At 50.4% G+C, this 16,166-nt stretch overlaps 1 protein-coding gene across 2 annotated transcripts; it reads left to right on the forward strand.

Moving 5' to 3' along the window:
* Nucleotides 1–1,690: 1,690 nt before the first annotated feature.
* Agxt (alanine--glyoxylate aminotransferase) lies at nt 1,691–11,922 on the forward strand. Of its 2 annotated transcripts, none has more exons than XM_021165486.3 (11): nt 1,691–2,006; nt 2,091–2,283; nt 3,763–3,827; nt 4,367–4,467; nt 5,720–5,790; nt 6,753–6,837; nt 7,734–7,829; nt 8,490–8,559; nt 10,591–10,686; nt 11,022–11,150; nt 11,466–11,562. In XM_021165486.3, exons 1-11 carry the CDS (start codon nt 1,776–1,778, stop codon nt 11,484–11,486), a joined length of 1,158 nt encoding a protein of 385 aa, XP_021021145.1. In that variant the 5' UTR covers nt 1,691–1,775; the 3' UTR covers nt 11,487–11,562. The 2 variants fall into 2 exon arrangements, with proteins under 2 accessions (XP_021021145.1, XP_021021138.1); XM_021165479.3 differs by lacking the exon at nt 11,466–11,562 and adding an exon at nt 11,570–11,922 and having other exon boundaries at nt 1,692–2,006.
* The last annotated feature ends 4,244 nt before the right edge of the window (nt 11,923–16,166 follow it).

A 16,166-nucleotide genomic window follows, 5' to 3' on the forward strand; every position in this document is an offset into this window, starting at 1 on the left:
TTCCCAGCAATCCCAGTCTTCAGAGGTTGGCACCCACACCCTGCCCCCGCTCACGATGACACAGGGCAGGGCCTCACCAAAGCAGGGAAGGGGCGGGGGGTTGCGTGGCCTCTTCAACTTCCCAGGGCCCTCAGTTTAGGGTGGCTTTTCCTCTTTAGAAGCCTGAGTTTCATTAATTCTTCCTAAATGTTGACCCAGCACACACACACACACAGAGAGAGAGAGAGAAAGAGAGAGAGAGAGAGAGAGAGAAGCAGAGACAGAGATGGAGTAGAGACAGAGACAGAGAGCTGGTTAATTATGAGTGTGAACTTGACTCAAGAGACTTCTAACAGTGAGAGACATGAGAAATCCTTATGCCCAAGTTATCTGTAGTCTGTGAGCCTGAGGGTATGTGAGTGTGAACATGAATTTGAATTGGTGTGTGTGTAAGAACTGGTGTGAGCTGTGTATGACTATAGAGAGCTGAATGTGAGTGTGTGTGAGTTGGCACATATGTAAGTGTGAGAATTTATGAGTTCTGTGTGTGTGAGGCATGTGTGTGTGTGAATGTGAGTTCTGTGAGTGTGACTTGTGTGTGAGCATGAGCGTGAGAGGGAAGATGCAGTGGAGTACACACACACACACACACACACACACACACACACACACTTGCTGAAACGAACCTGTCCCATCAGCCAACCCAGGGATAGTAAATGCAGTCTCTGAGCCCCATTGGATCCCATACCCTGTTTTTTTTTATGTGACTAAAACACACACACACACACACACGAGCACACATGCACATACATGTGAGCAATAAACACACACAAGCACCCATGTACATGTGCCTGTGAACATGCAACACATAGATTCTTGGTAAAGATATTCCTTTACTGGAAGGCAGACTATAAACAAAACACTGTAATTAGAATGTTATTCTATTCTGCATACAGTTGCTTTCTTTTCTCTCCCTCTCCAACTGCTGAGACTCAATGGACAGATTTGTTTGCCAGTATAAAAATATATCTGCAATTAACCATTTTTAGGTATTAACGTAAAAGATATGACATTTTGTCTGTGAAATCTTTTTAGGGGATTTATGTATTGATTTTTCTGACTTCAGGTGTGACTCTTTTATTACTTGGGAATTCCATACATGTGTGCAATGTGTTTTGGTGAACCCGCTTCTCTCTCCAATTCAACTTCTCCGTTATCCCCTCACTTTTCCATACCCAACTTCATGTGCTTTGTTTGTTTTCTTCCTAGGCAGCCAAATGCTCAACAAGAATGGAGCAGGGGCTCATGAGTCCCACCCATGCAAGGAGCTACTGGTGACTGGGGATGCTAGGGAGAGACAGAGGCTAGCCCATGCTGCAGTGGGTAACCTTACACCTTGCACATACAGGCAGCACTAAATGAATGAAGCTGTGTTGGAACACAGCCACACCCGGCCTGGCTGCCATGGAACCCTGTGCTCAGGTGGGTGCTTGCAATAAAATACATCAGACCTACAAGCCTCAGGCACTTGCTCTCTGACTCTTGAAGCTTTCAGACCCCTGGCTGGGCTGTGAGGGGACCCAGGGAGAGGGGTGTGAGGCTCTTCATACTGCTGTTCTTTGATGGGACACCAGAGGCTCCCCTCCCCCTGTGGAAGGTACACACCTCCACTGTCCTGTCCACCCTGACAGAAGGACAAACATTGTTCAGGGTTAAATTGACAATAAAAGGACTGGAGAAACAGGGACTCATCAACCAGGCCTGGCCTCTGAGTTCAGCGCAGGGCTAGCTGGGAAATGTTCCGGATGTTGGCCAAGGCCAGTGTGACGCTGGACTCCAGAGCGGCAGGTTGGATCCAGACCATGGGCTCGCACCAGCTGCTGGTGCCACCCCCAGAGGCCCTGAGCAAGCCCCTGTCAGTTCCTACGAGGCTCCTGTTGAGTCCGGGGCCCTCCAACCTGGCTCCCCGTGTGCTGGCGGCGGGAAGTCTGAGAATGATTGGCCACATGCAAAAAGAGATGCTTCAGGTAGGCCTTGGTGGCGGCAGCCTCCATCTAGGGGTGGTGATCACTCCATAGCAGGCAGATCTGACCTGTGTGCCCACTGTCTAGATCATGGAAGAGATCAAGCAAGGCATCCAGTATGTGTTCCAGACCAGAAACCCTCTCACACTGGTTGTCAGCGGTTCAGGGCACTGCGCCATGGAGACTGCCCTGTTCAACCTCTTAGAGCCTGGGGACTCCTTTCTAATTGGAACCAATGGCATCTGGGGAATGCGGGCTGCAGAGATTGCTGATCGTATTGGTAAGGGAGAGTGGTCTGTGACCTCCTGTTATCCCTCCAGAGGCCTCCTGGGGGAATCCTGAAGGTATCTCTACCAGATCAGTGCCTGTTCCATCTGACTAGGCACTCCTCCCTGTGACCCTAATGCCTCCACCACCCCTGAATAGGATGCTGCCTCTTCCAGGAAGGCATCCGGGCATTCTCCCAGCCCTAGCAGACTGGCCTTGTCCAGTTAGGACAAGATTGTTTCTGAAATGTATGGAAGAGGTGTTACAGGGAACCCCCTGATCTGAGCCCCAGCAGCTCTCTAAGATCTTCAGGAAGACTGGAATTTCAGAGGCTGATTCTCTCCCCAAATCTCAGAGCCTTGGTTGTCTGTAAATGCAGACCTAGCAACAGTTCTCCCTCCAGAGCCTGAGATGGAAGAGGGTAGGCTTTACACCTCGATTTCTGCCAGACTCTGGCATTTGCAAATGGCCCCCATGGTTCACAAGTGCATGGTCACATGGTTGATGGGCATCAGTCATCCAGGCCCAAAGCCACTCTTTGCCCTTCACTGAGACTTGGGTGGTTCAGGTTTGTCCCCTGCTAGGACTCTGGTGGTGAGCAGGTTCATGTGACATGGGATTCAGAGACAAGAATCAGGACAGGTGCTTGGGTCCCAGTGTTCCTAGATCCACAGGTCAAAGCCTGCTCTTTCTCTCACCCTTCATCCAGCTGTCCATCAAGTGACATGGGATACCTGTGAATGGCACCAGGGGTAGGTAGGAAACCATACCGCCTGCAGTGCTCAAAGTCACCTCACATAGATAATATTTGTGTGATAAGGCTGCCAAGAGCCTCCTCAGCCTGAGGAGGTACACACACACACACACACACACACACACACACACACACACCACCCCCACCACTGAAAAGCTCTGTGCTCAAAGCCCTGGAGGCCAGGACAGTGCTTGCATCTGTGGGAAAAGCAAGCCTCACAGAGCATGCTCCACTTCACCTGTGGTAAAGCCATGTGAGAGCCAGCATGAGTGCGGTCCCCCTCACTATTTCGTGTGTGTGTGTGTTAAATTTTTTTTATTGGTTATTTTATCCATTTACATTTCAAATGTTGTTGCCCTTCCTGGCTCCCCCTCCAATAACCCCCCATCCCATCCCTCCTCCCCTTTGCCTCTATGAGGGTGCTCCCCCTCCCACTACCCACTCCTGCCTCACCACTTACACTGGGGGCATCAAGCCTACACAGAACCAAGGGCCTCCCCTCCCATTGATGCCAGATAAGGCCATCTTCGGCTACAGATATGGCTGGAGCCATGGGTCCCTCCATGTGTACTCTTTAGTTGGTGGTTTCATCCCTGGGAGCTCTGGTTGGTTCTGTTAGTTGATATTGTTCTTCCTAAGGGGTTGCAGTCCCCTTCAACTCCTTCGGTCCTTCCCCCACCCCCTATCCCCCACCCCACACTATGTCTAACTCAACACCCATTCTGTCCCTGTCGTCAGGAGCCCGTGTGCACCAGATGATCAAGAAGCCTGGAGAACATTATACACTGCAGGAGGTGGAGGAGGTACTGAGACACCGGAATCATCATTGGTGGGGTTGGCTGGGATTCTGAGGCCTATGGCTTGACTTCACAGTGACTAAGACTGGCCAAGGGAGGGGTTCCTATACCCAGGATCAGTTTGGAAGTCTTCCTCCATCTGAAAACAAAACGGAGTCTGGGATGCAGTCCTGTGGGCAGGGCCAGCCAGGCTGTGTGGAGTCAGGGAGGCATGACCTGTTACTGAACTCCAGGGTGGCAGCCCCTCAATGTGGGTCAGGCCAGTCCCAACCTACAGACTGCAAGGCAGGCAAGATGCTGGTTACTCTTTTCTTCTTAGCCATGCTTTAGCCTCTGTTCCCTCCATCATCGTGCTTTGACAGAAAAGGGGTGAGGCACATCATGTGCCTATTTCTAAATTGGCCTATCCAATTATGGAGGGAGCTGGAAATATGTGGATAATCCTGGTCCTGCCCCAACAAACCGATGTCCCTCTGTAAGGAGCTGGCTGATCCAGAGAGAGGTCTCCATCAGTCCTGCTCAGAGCTGTCACCTCTGTCCCCCAGGGCCTGGCCCAGCACAAACCGGTATTGCTGTTCCTGGCCCACGGGGAGTCATCCACTGGCGTGGTGCAGCCCCTGGATGGTTTTGGGGAGCTCTGCCATAGGTAAGGCTGGCCTGGCATGGTAGTACCAGGGCAGAGCAAAGCCCAAAGCCTGACTGGACAATGCTGCCAGGGAGCTGCAGGGCTATCAGTGACAAGGTGTCCCAACTGCCACTGTCACATGGTATGGGTGGGTTTGCTCATACCAGAATGAATATGTGTCTTATCATCATTTTATCTGATGAGGACCCAGAGGCTGGGATAGGACCAAGTACCCTGTAGCCAGATACCACTACAGTGGTACTGACCCATTGGGGCATCCCGTGGCTGGCAAAGGCTGGTGCTGCCCAGCCTGTGCATCTCAAAGCCTGCTCCCACCTCAACCAGAGTTCCCTAGCCCTGAAGCTGCCCCTTGCCTATACTTCTTCCCCAATCCCATACAGGGGTTTACAGGAGAACTGTTCCAGGACATGGTAGCCCCTCTGTAAAACAGCAGTGCTGTCTATCAAGCTGACCACGGGCCAGAAGAGGACCTTGTCAGGGCCATAGAGGGTTAGCATGGCAGGACCACCATGGCCCTCAGGGATGTGGAGCCCATATGGGCAAGACCCCCACTGAAAGAGCCCCACATAGAGTCCTGCTCATGTGTGGAGCTTAATTAGATAGGGTCAAGCTTTGCCTGTGACTGTGCTTACATGGTTCTGTGAGGAAAGCTGGGCGGGAGGGGATGAACATACTTGATGCTGCTGGAGCTGGACTCTGGTCTTAAAGGCTGTGTGTCTCTGGCAGGTGGCCAAGTGTGTAGCTATTGGTAGAGGCAAGAAGGAAGCCCAGACCTTTGCGCTGCCAGGTTGCTGGGAACCCACGCTAGCTCTTGTCACTCAGAACTCTGTCTACCTAGGCTGACCTTCATTTATCTCTGAGAGGTCCAGCAACAGAGCCATCTGGGCCATGACCCAGCCCCCCCCCTGCCCATATACATATAGATACCTGCCCAGCACTACAGCTACAGCTGCTTCTGGCTTCAAGGAGCTGCTTCAGGGACGGAAGCCCACATGAGAAGTGAAAAGGACCCTTCCCTGCTTCCCTGCTTCCCTGCTTCCCTGCTTCCCTGCTTCCCTGCTTCCCTGCTTCCCTGCTTCCCTGCTTCCCTGCTTCCCTGCTCCCCTGCTTCCCTGCTTCCCTCCTTCCCTGCTGCCCTTCCAAAGACTTTCAAGCCCTTCCCCCACCACCACCACCAGACGCCCAGTTTAGGCTGAAATCTGAACTCCCACAATGCTTCACTGTGCTGCCTCCATGTTCATGACTCCCCCAGGTACCAGTGCCTATTCCTGGTGGACTCGGTGGCATCCCTGGGTGGGGTTCCTATCTACATGGACCAACAAGGTAAGAGCATGCCTCAGACCCCCTCCCCATATTCTAGATCACACACACTGGCAAACTCTGAGGTCACAGAAGACTCAGTATAACAGTTCTTGTAGAAACCACCACCAGACCATAACTGGGTTTGTGGCCCTGTCTCTCCAGGCCCTGGTCAAAGAGGTTATGTAGTTTGCAGTTTGCTAGCCAGAAAGTCCAAACAGCATGGCAGGGTCTCTGGCACAGGTCCTGGATGCATCCCCTCCAGGAGGATAGCAACACAGTAGAAGTAAAGCAAGAGGAAGAAATCACAGGGTGAGGAGCCAGAGACCAGGAAGGGAAAGGCATGGTCTTTTCTAACAGCCCTTTTCTGAGAACTAGGCAGGGTCAATTCCTGGGGATAGTCAGTGACCCCATAACATCCTGATAGGCCCTGCCTCTTAGAGGTCCCAACCCCCCCATTCCACACTAAGGACCAACTTTTCAGTACATCATCCCTTGGGGACACATCACTCACATACCATATTCCTGGGACAGCAGACTCTGAAGTGAGTCACCCGCCTGAGTTTCTGCCAGGCCATGAGAGAGGGTGTGGGGGGTTCACCGGAGGCAGCTGCTACTCTGGGATGGGTGTGCGGATAGGAGGCTCTCCAGCTGTAGTAGGAGCAGACAGGATGAGGAAGGGCTGGGCTTGAGTATCAGATGCAGCGTGTCCAGTCCTGCATGGTGTCAGGGACATCCCGCAGACACCATGCTGTACTGCCTATGCTTGACTGTCCACAGAAATTAGAAAGGCTAAGAGGCTCCAGCCTGAGGCTGTAAGTATAACAAACTGGGGCTGATATTCGAGGCCAGGTCTCTCCGGCACCCACATCTCAGCAAAATCTTGGCCCACCAATTGCAGAGCATGGTACAGACTGTACAAACACACCTATTTGTTGAACTCTTCCGTGGGATCTCAGACACCCCCTTCTCCATCCCTACCCTAGGCATTGACATCATGTACGCTAGCTCTCAGAAGGTCCTGAATGCCCCACCAGGGATCTCCCTCATCTCTTTCAACGACAAGGCCAAGTGAGTGGTCCACACCTTGCTTTGGGATATGGATTCTGATAGGGGCACTGCTGGCTCTTAGAGGGAGGGAAAGGCTCCATGTTCAGACCTCTCCCTGTTCACCCTGCTGGGATGTCCTAAAAGCCAAGATATGCTCCGAAGATGTTTCACAGGGCAAAGGGGAGGACACATGGCAGGGCCTGGGCTGTGGGCAGGACCAGAGGCTAGCATTCTGGAGGTTCTGGAGGTCACACTAAGGGGTGATCCAATGTATCTGGATGCTCAGAGCCCAGTACCCACCCTTCAACCTCTGCTCAGCTTCTGGGAGTTGGCATAGGACCTGCCAGAGAAGCACAAGCCACCCCTGACTCTATAGTCCTACCATCATCTCAGGATCCTGGTATCTAGATCCTGGGCCTAGATAATGGGGGTTGAAGGAAGACACAAAGTCATGAGAGAGAGACCTTATCAGGTAATGACCGTCAGCCACAACCAACCTCTGAGTCCAGACCCAAGTGAGTCGATTTTGGTATGGTCAGGAGTTCATCCTGGCTGCCATGTCAGACACTAGCAGTGTCACAGGGAAAGTCGGGGCTGAGAGCCATATAAGAAGGGATGAAGGTTACCAGGAGTTGGGGGAAGGGTTCAGGAGCCCCACCTGGGAAAGCGGCTTCCCTGATAAAGGAGACAGGACAGACCTGTGGTTGGAAGTGGGAGAAACAAAGAGACAGAGTGGTGGAGTACTGGTTCTAGGTACCCATGGGACAGTCACAGTCATGCAGACCTCAGAGGGTTGGGCACTCTGAGGAACTCATGTTCCTCCTGGACTCACAAGATCCCATGCACCCCGCATCCGTGACACAGCACAGCCCCAAGCCAAAGGCAGGTAGGTACTCACACTGGCTTCTCTTGTCCAGATTCAAGGTCTACTCCCGGAAGACAAAGCCAGTCTCCTTCTACACAGACATCAAATACTTGGCCAAATTGTGGGGATGTGAGGGCAAGACCAGAGTGTGAGTATCCGGTAGGCCCAGGGGATGCCCACCCCACACCCAGCCTCAAAGCAGCCATGCCGGTCAAGTTCTGCACTCCAGGCCTTTGTGCCTTTGAGCCCCTATGTTCTAATTGAGGGTTCTTGTGCTAGCCGTTAAATTGAGGCCCCACTTGCTACCTGGCCCAGAGGCTCAGGGCTAATAAACAGGCCACACTACCATTTCCACAATCCTTATCCTCCCTCAGTTTTTTTGCACCTGACCCTACCTTTCCATTCCAGGCCTCAGTTTACCTCTCTTGGAAGGTAAACTAGAGGTTCCATAGGCCACCTCAGTCATGATCCTGAGAGGTCTTGTACAACACCCAAGACAGGGTATCAGAGTGATGTCCTGGACTGTTGGGGAGAAAGCGCCCAGTGCTGGCTTCACAAGAACATGGAGTCCTGGTGGGAAGATAGCAATCAAGCATGTGCCTCTCCTCTTTCCTTCCCCTACATGGTGCCAAGCCCTGGGCTGGCTTTCCCTCCCTGGCATTCCTGACTCTGTGACTCTGAAGCAGGAAGTGTCCCTGGGAAATGGTTGGCTCCTGCCACAGAGCTCGAGCTGTCAGGGTGGGACAGTCAGCTCCTGGCCCAGTCCCTACCATGACGTTGAACCAGGCTCTTTTTTTCTGTTCCCCAGAATTCATCATACCACACCTGTCACCAGCTTATACTGCCTGAGGGAGAGCCTGGCACTCATTGCAGAGCAGGTAATAGTAGGGACTTCACCCTAATGGGAAGAAGAAAAAGAAGTGGAGAGGGAAGGGAAGGAAGCCCCTCAGGCCGGAGTGCACCTCAGACTGGGCACCTGTGGGATGCTTCCTTTCCTGTGACTCCCTCAGATTGCTCCAGAGAAAGGAGACAAGAGGATTCCTAAGACAGCAGTCCATCTGTTCGCCAATAGACCCAGGCTTTGGAGTAGGAGAAGCTATGGTGTAGCCAGGAATATGGAGGTCCTCCCAAGGGGTGGGGGTCAGGGAAGGACTGGCTTCTTCAAAGAGGAATCTGGGAAGACAGAGCCCAGAGCAGACAGAGGCACACTCTGGTCTGACCCTTCGGTGACTCAGCAGATCACAGTGGAGGTCGAAAAGGAGAGGTTCCTCAGAATTAAGTGGGGTTTCTGAGAGAGGTAGGTATGGTGACAGGGGTCTCAGAGATGGGGCACATACAGCCAAGCAGTTGGCAGATCAAAGGCTATCTTAGTCTGTTTGTGCCACAGGCAGAGTACCTTATAGTTACACTTATTTGGCTGACAGTTTCTAGAAACTGGGAAATCTAAGTTTAAGGTCAGGGTCTATACTTACTCCATTATAACAGGTCTGAAGATTTCATAAGGGCCAGATGGAGCAAGGAGAAAAAAAGAAAGAGAGAGAGAGAGAGAGAGAGAGAGAGAGAGAGAGAGAGAGAGAGAGAGAGAGAAAGAAAGAAAGAAAGAAAGAAAGAAAGAAAGAAAGAAAGAAAGAAAGAAAGAAAGAAAGAAAGAAAGAAAGAGCTAAATCCTCATGTGGCTCAAGCTGGCCTCAAACTTAGTTCCAGGCTAGCATTGAATTCCTAATTATCCTGCATCTACCTTCCATGTTCTGGCTTTATAAGCATGCACCACCATGCTCAGATACCTTGGGTTTCATTATAAATGTCACTGACAGACACATGCCAACACCACCTGTAGCTCCTGTATTGCTAGCCAAGATAGTTTCCAACACAAGCCCTTGGGACACTCCTGGTCACTGAAGTTCTCATCAGAGAAGGGGTTGGCCCTCTGCAGGCATGTGCAGGTTCCTGGCCAACTGGGTCAGTGGTTGTGTCCAGTGCAAAATCCACTCTCAGGAAATGGAGGTGATGTGTGGCTACGGGCCCAGTTGGTTACATAGGTCACAGAACAGAAAAAAAACAAAACCCAAAACCTGGCCACCTTCTTCTGAGTCCTGATGTCCCTCAAAGACCATTGCCAGCCACAGGGGCCAGGAGGAGTCCTGGGCTCTGGCTAGTATGTTCAAAATCTTAGGACCACTCATGAAGTTGCTGCATGAGAACTGGGTTAAAAATGAAGTGACTCATGATCTAGACGGTCACCTACACCCTGGCTAGGACTCTGATTTGAGGATACATTCCTGTGGAGCAAAAACTAGGGGATGAGCTGGATAGGAAAAAATAAGAAGTCATGGATAGCCAAAGATGATGGTACCTACCTGTAGTCCTAGCACTCAGGGTGTTGATGCAGAATCAAGAGTTTGTGGCTAGCTATAGACTGAGACCCTAAAATGGAAGAAGGAAGAGTATTGGGAAAGAGCTCAGTCTGCTAAGAAGATGGTGAGATCTAGTGGCCAGTGGGAAGCAGTTAATGGTGGGCAAAATATGACCTAGGAGTGATCGTGGGGCCAGAGCAGGAAGGACTGTCCCTAGAGGTCATATATCACACCTCCTTAGGTCCAGGGTCAGAATGAATGGGACCTGACTCTGATCACACCAAACCCACATGGCCAGTAATCCCAGCTTCCTTGAGTGGCAGGAATGTGTCCTTTGAAATGTGTCCTGCCTGTCTCCCCAGGGCCTCCTGGGTACCCATCAGAGGCTAGGTTCCACTTCTCTCCCTCCCAGACCCAGAAGATATCCTCTTTCCTCAAGCTGGCCCAGCATAGACTCTTGTCTCCTCAGAGCCTGGGGTTCCAGAAGTCGCCCAGTATCTCTAAGCAATAGAGGGGCTGGCACATGCTGCTGTCATGGCCACCTTTCCCCCACAGGGCCTGGAGAATTGCTGGCGGCGGCACAGGGAGGCTACAGCACATCTGCACAAACACCTGCAGGAGATGGGCTTAAAGTTCTTTGTGAAGGACCCGGTGAGGAACCCGTGGGAGGCACTGGTCCAATGGGGAGGGGGAGGCTGTAATCTATTAGTGAGAGCACGCACCATGTTTCAGAGGGATGTGAGCCTCCCAAAGCTGGGGGCAACCTCTTCAGGCACTTGACAATCTCCAGATGCCTCCTATTCTCTGCCAAGGGAGCCCTGTGGTAGCCAAAAGCTGACTGGCAAGCTGTTTCTCTCTGGCCCTTTCTCTAGACTCTAAAAGCCAGCACAGGTCAAGCAGCCTGAGTACCACCATAGAGGACATGAGTGTCCCTGGAGGGAATGCAGGGCCCCAGTCCATATGGCTAAGCTTGGCGCTTCTTACAGGAAATCCGGCTACCCACAATCACCACCGTGATTGTGCCTGCCGGCTACAACTGGAGGGACATCGTCAGCTATGTGCTGGACCACTTCAGCATTGAAATCTCTGGGGGTCTTGGGCCCACTGAGGAGAAGGTGAGGAGGCTTCTGGGAAGCCAGGGTTTTATAACCAGAGGCACTAGGCACCCCTCCCCCTTATCAAGTTCTGCTTCACAGCCCATCTGTGTTGGGTCACTACAGGGCCCAAAGGGCATGAGCACCTCAAGTAGAATATCCTCAGCCCTCTCCACCACAGTCGGGAGGTCACACATCAGCTTTACCAAGTCCACTCTGAGCTCTGAGTGACCCTCCCTGGCCGTACCCCTGAACTCTATGTTTTAGATATAGTGGGGAGGGCTGGCTCTGACCCCTGTGTGGCATCCATGAGGCCACTTCTCTTCTGCATACCAGATGGATGCCGATCCCATGTGATAAAATTACCCTACCCTAACCAGCTCCTATCAGACAAGAGGCTGCGGACAGCGGCTGACATCTGCATGTTCCATGCCTACCAGGTGCTACGGATTGGCCTCCTGGGCTACAACGCCACCACTGAGAATGTGGACCGTGTGGTGGAGGCCCTGAGGGAGGCCCTGCAACGTTGTCCTAAGAACAAGTTGTGAGCATCCTCTCACCAGACTATGCCCTCCTGGAGGGGCTGGGAATATAGCAAGAACGAAAAGACTGCGAGACCTAGAGACAGCAAAGATGCTGATGTAGCCAGGCCATGCCGGAAGGAGCAGGGTGAAGCTGCCCCTCTCCCTACAAATGGAACCTTGTGGAAACAGGATGCTAAACACCTTCTGATGGAGCTGCCACCTGCAGGCCACTGGTCTTTGGGAATTTTCAATAAAGTGCTTGCGAGGAATCTCCTATGACCATGTGGGGCTGGGTGTGAAAGAGGGACCTGGGGCCCCTCATCTGCCTGCACAGCCCCAGTGTGGCCTTTTGAAAAGAGCCCCCTTATTCTAGAGCCTGTACACAGATCCTTTCCCAGGACCAAGGATACTGTCTTTAATTTCCCAGATGTCACTCACCCCAACACATGCTAAACACACTCTCATAATGATGTCTTCAAGTGACTCTACAAGAAACCCCACTCATAAAGATAAGACACCCACAAACACATGGCCATAACTTGAGATCATGACCATGAAGAATGCCACCCACCCCTGTGCATCCTCAACCCTTAACCCTGGGGTTTCATTTTCACCTAAACAGATAGATACTGAGCCCCAGTTTCCCTGCTCTGCTTCTCCCTCACACCTCACTTCTGGTCCAGTTGTTTGGCACACTCACCACCTGGACCATACTGGGCAGCTATACTCAGAGCCCCAGAGAGGAAGGCTGGAGAATGCCCCCCTTACCAAGACCAGAGAGCCCCTCTCTTCAGGTTATCAGTAGGAATGCACCTCCTTGCAGAGAATGATTAACCTAGCTAAGTCCACATCCCTGGTACAACTGGTCACAGCTATGCTCTGGGGTAGGTTCTGGAGCCAACAGAGGCTGCTGCCCAGTGGTTCCTGGTGACCAGAGGAGACAGTCTTGAGGGGCACACAGACAAAGTCACAGCAGAGCTGTAATCAGTGCCATCAGGGGACCTGGAGCAGAGCGGGGAGGGATTCTTGGAGAGGAGACTGGAAAGCCCAGAGCTCAGAATGCCCACTTAGAGCCTGGTCTTTGTGATCACTTAGAGCCTGATCTTTGTCCAGAGAACAGATCTATCTTGGTTTGATCTCCCAAGAGGCAGACACTGAGGTATGCAAGTGGTTTGCCTGAGAATAGACTCAGGAGTCGTCCAGTGGAAGATCCCCTGCTTCTGATCCTGGAGGTCAGCTGTGTCACCCATGGACCACACATATTCTCTGATGAGAGTCTGTCCAGGACTTAGGACCTTCCTGTACACATGTGCCTGACTGCCCTCACCTGCATGACCCCACCATAGAAATTCTGTTTCCTTTACCTGTCGGTGATGGACACCTGATTCATTTCCAGTGGGGGGGGGGGGCGAGGGGGGTGCTTTGGTAAACACAGCTGTAACAGCCTCCTGATTCAAGGCTTCCTGTGACTGTATCCTTTCACTTATTCTGAGTAGACCAGGAGGATTTCATTTACAGGTGAAACTGTTTACAAGGAGAAACTGTTTATAAGAGCTGTGGCCATGCCACCTGTTTTTGCCCAGATGGCTGGCATCCTTTTGCTTTAGCAACTGTCAAACTAGCTTGGTTACATGGTATCCTCCCTTGGTGATTGACAAGGCCTGTATCTTTTCACTTGCCATTGGCTACTTGCAAACCATCTTCAGAGAAGTGTCAGTTCAAATAGTTTGCTGGCATGTAGGTATGTAGGTTTTTCCTCTTTTGGATGCTGGTTGTACTAGTCCTTGAGTCTCTCTCTCTCTCTCTCTCTCTCTCTCTCTCTCTCTCTCTCTCTCTCTCTCTCTCTCTCTCTCTCTTTCTCTCTCTCTCTCTGTGTGTGTGTGTGTCTGTCTGTCTGTCTGTGTCTGTCCAGAAAACCTGTCTCTGCCCCTCCCCTACGGTTAGGATTACAGGCGTGCACAGCTGTAACCAGCTTTTGCATAAGTGCTTGGGATCCAAACTTAGGTCTCTGTGCTTGCTTGATAAGCACTTTACCCACTAAGCCATCTCCCCCCACTCCTAATAGATTTTTTAAATGTATTCTCAACCCAATCAAATGTTTGCATCCCAAGGGTTTCCTGGTTCAGTGGCTTACCTACTTATTTTCCCAATGATGGCCCAGACAGCAGGTATGTTTGATTTTGGTGCAGTCCTATGGGTTTTCTTCCTGTGATCTGTGCTATTTAAAGTCTTTAAGTCTTTCCTATTTTGAGGCTGTGATAGGTATATATATATATATATATATATATATATATATATACTTTATTTTGAAGTTATTGTATGGGTTTATTATTTGTTTCATTGAATAGACATGGGGCAAAGTGTATTTTATTAATAACAGTACCCAGTTGTCCTAACAATATGCTTGTTAAACAAACTTTGCTTTCTCCATCCTATTGACCTGCCAACTTGGCAAAGATCATTGATATGTGTGGGTTGGGTTCTGGTGTCTGTTCTACTCTGGCTGCTCTTTTGATCATAAGTCAATCTGCATTAACTCAAAATTTGCAGCCACCAGTAAGTCTGAATATGTGGGAGGGGGAGAAGAGAGACTTTTTAAAATTCTAAAACCTTTGAATGTCCATGAATTTTTGGGCTTGTTTTGTTCACTTCTACAGAATAGCTTTCTGAATTTTTGATTGGAATTTTCCAACTATCAGGTTAAGGGCAGTAGGAATCTTAGAAATATTATACATTTGATTTTATGAGCATTCATTTAGATGCTTTTAAATTTCTCTAAGCAATGTTTCATATTTTCACTGTAGAGGTCTTGTGTATACCTTTCATTGTATTTGTTACTAGGGGGTTGATGTTTTTTTGATATTATAAATGATATTTGACTTTTCTCATTCCTAACTGTTTCCTTTTAATATGTTTTTATACTAGTCTTCTGTCTACCAGCCTGGCTAGGTTCACAGTTCTAGTGATTTCTTTGGATTTTCTAAGCCTTAACCAAGTTGCCTATGAGTGATGACAGTTTCGTGTCTTTCCCAATCCGTTCGCTTCTCATCACCTTGCTTTCTTACCTCAGTGACAACACAAACCCAGTGCCAAACTAAATGGTTAGGAGAACTTCAGTGTTAGAGAAAGTGATTAATGTGTATGTAGTTGTTATTAGTGTGTGCGTGTGTGTGCATATGTGTGTGTTCATCTTATGACTGGCGTCAGTAGCAGGTTTTCTGTAGTTCCTTTCTATGGCAGTGTGCCATCAGCATGGCGCTCACAGCTCCTCCATCCTTTGATACTGAGTATTATTTCTCCTTTATTTTCTGATAAAGTATTGGAAGAACTAGAGCTATTTTCTTACCCTTATGTGTTTGGTAAAATTCAACAACCCCAGTACTCGGGGATGGAAACTTTCTTTATGAGAAAACTAAAAGATTTTTTTTTTCAGTATGCCTGAGTCTCCTTCCCTCCCTCTCTCCTCCCCTCCTCCCCTCCCTCCCTTCCTTTTCCCCTTCCATTTGAGGAAGGGTCTCCTTATGTAGGTCAGGTTGATCTTAGCAACTAGCTCCTTCTATCTTCCTTGGCCTCCGCCCTCAGTGGAGGCTAGAAAGTATAGGTGCCCCCAAGACCTATATGTCTGTAGCTTCCTACCTGCTCCACAGCCTGGTCCAAATCCCCTTTCTCTCTGCATCCCTCTCTCTTCCTCCTGTTGCTTTGATGTCCCATCCTTTTTCCTTCACCCAGCAATTGGCTTCTGCCTTTTTTATTCACACAATCGAGACCATTTAGGGAAACACCTCCGCCGACATGTGTAAATGCCCTAACACCTGATCCTGTCGATGAGAGTGGGCTTCTCCAGACAGCACTCGGGCTGGCTGGGGATGGGTCTTCCAGTCCTCTGCGCACTTGTTGACTTTTTTCTATCATGTACTGAGAGTGGGATGTCCATATCTCCAAGTGTCCACATGTCCTGGTGGGTCCTCGTGGACTGTGGAGAGCTTACTTAACTTCAGAGCTTCTGGGCTTTCCTGAGGACTCACCTTGTATACCATCTGGAGCCTCCCTCACCTCTGTAATCTCTTATCCTGTATCTGTTTCTCATGGGACTCTTATCTCCACAATTAAGGAATAATTCTATTTCTTGAATCTCTGTTTCTGTGAGGACCATCCCTCACTGCTGCTTTCCAGGACTCTAAGTCCCCAGGGAGTCACCAAGGCCAGCATGAGGTGAGGGAGAGGCCCAGACAGGTGTGATGACAAGGAGGCCCAAGTCACTCTCTTGTAACTTTATCTGTTCCCTCGCCCTGCCTGAGTGGTTCCAGATTGTCTGCCTCCATTGCCCTCCAAATCTATGTGGCATTGCCACCAACAGCTCCCACCCCTGTCAACACGCACATCGGCCAGTGACAGTAGGAAAGGGGTCACATGGTATCTTGGGCTCTTTTTGTTCTGCTTGACACTCCCTTGCTTTAGGACCTCAGCCCCCATGATGGAGTTTGCAGGGATCCACATAAGATCATTGAGACCA

Source organism: Mus caroli, unplaced genomic scaffold, assembly GCF_978045245.1.
Source record: "Mus caroli unplaced genomic scaffold, Mus_caroli_1 scaffold_1, whole genome shotgun sequence".
NCBI classification, from domain to species: domain Eukaryota; kingdom Metazoa; phylum Chordata; class Mammalia; order Rodentia; family Muridae; genus Mus; species Mus caroli.

Excerpts from the sequence above, each read along its gene's own strand:
- Agxt (XM_021165479.3), top strand. The coding sequence starts at position 1,776 with ATGTTCCGGATGTTGGCCAAGGCCAGTGTGACGCTGGACTCCAGAGCG. Across the intron at positions 2,007-2,090 it reads TGCAAAAAGAGATGCTTCAG|ATCATGGAAGAGATCAAGCA; the intron begins GTAGGCCTTGGT and ends CCCACTGTCTAG. Across the intron at positions 3,828-4,366 it reads CACTGCAGGAGGTGGAGGAG|GGCCTGGCCCAGCACAAACC; the intron begins GTACTGAGACAC and ends TCTGTCCCCCAG.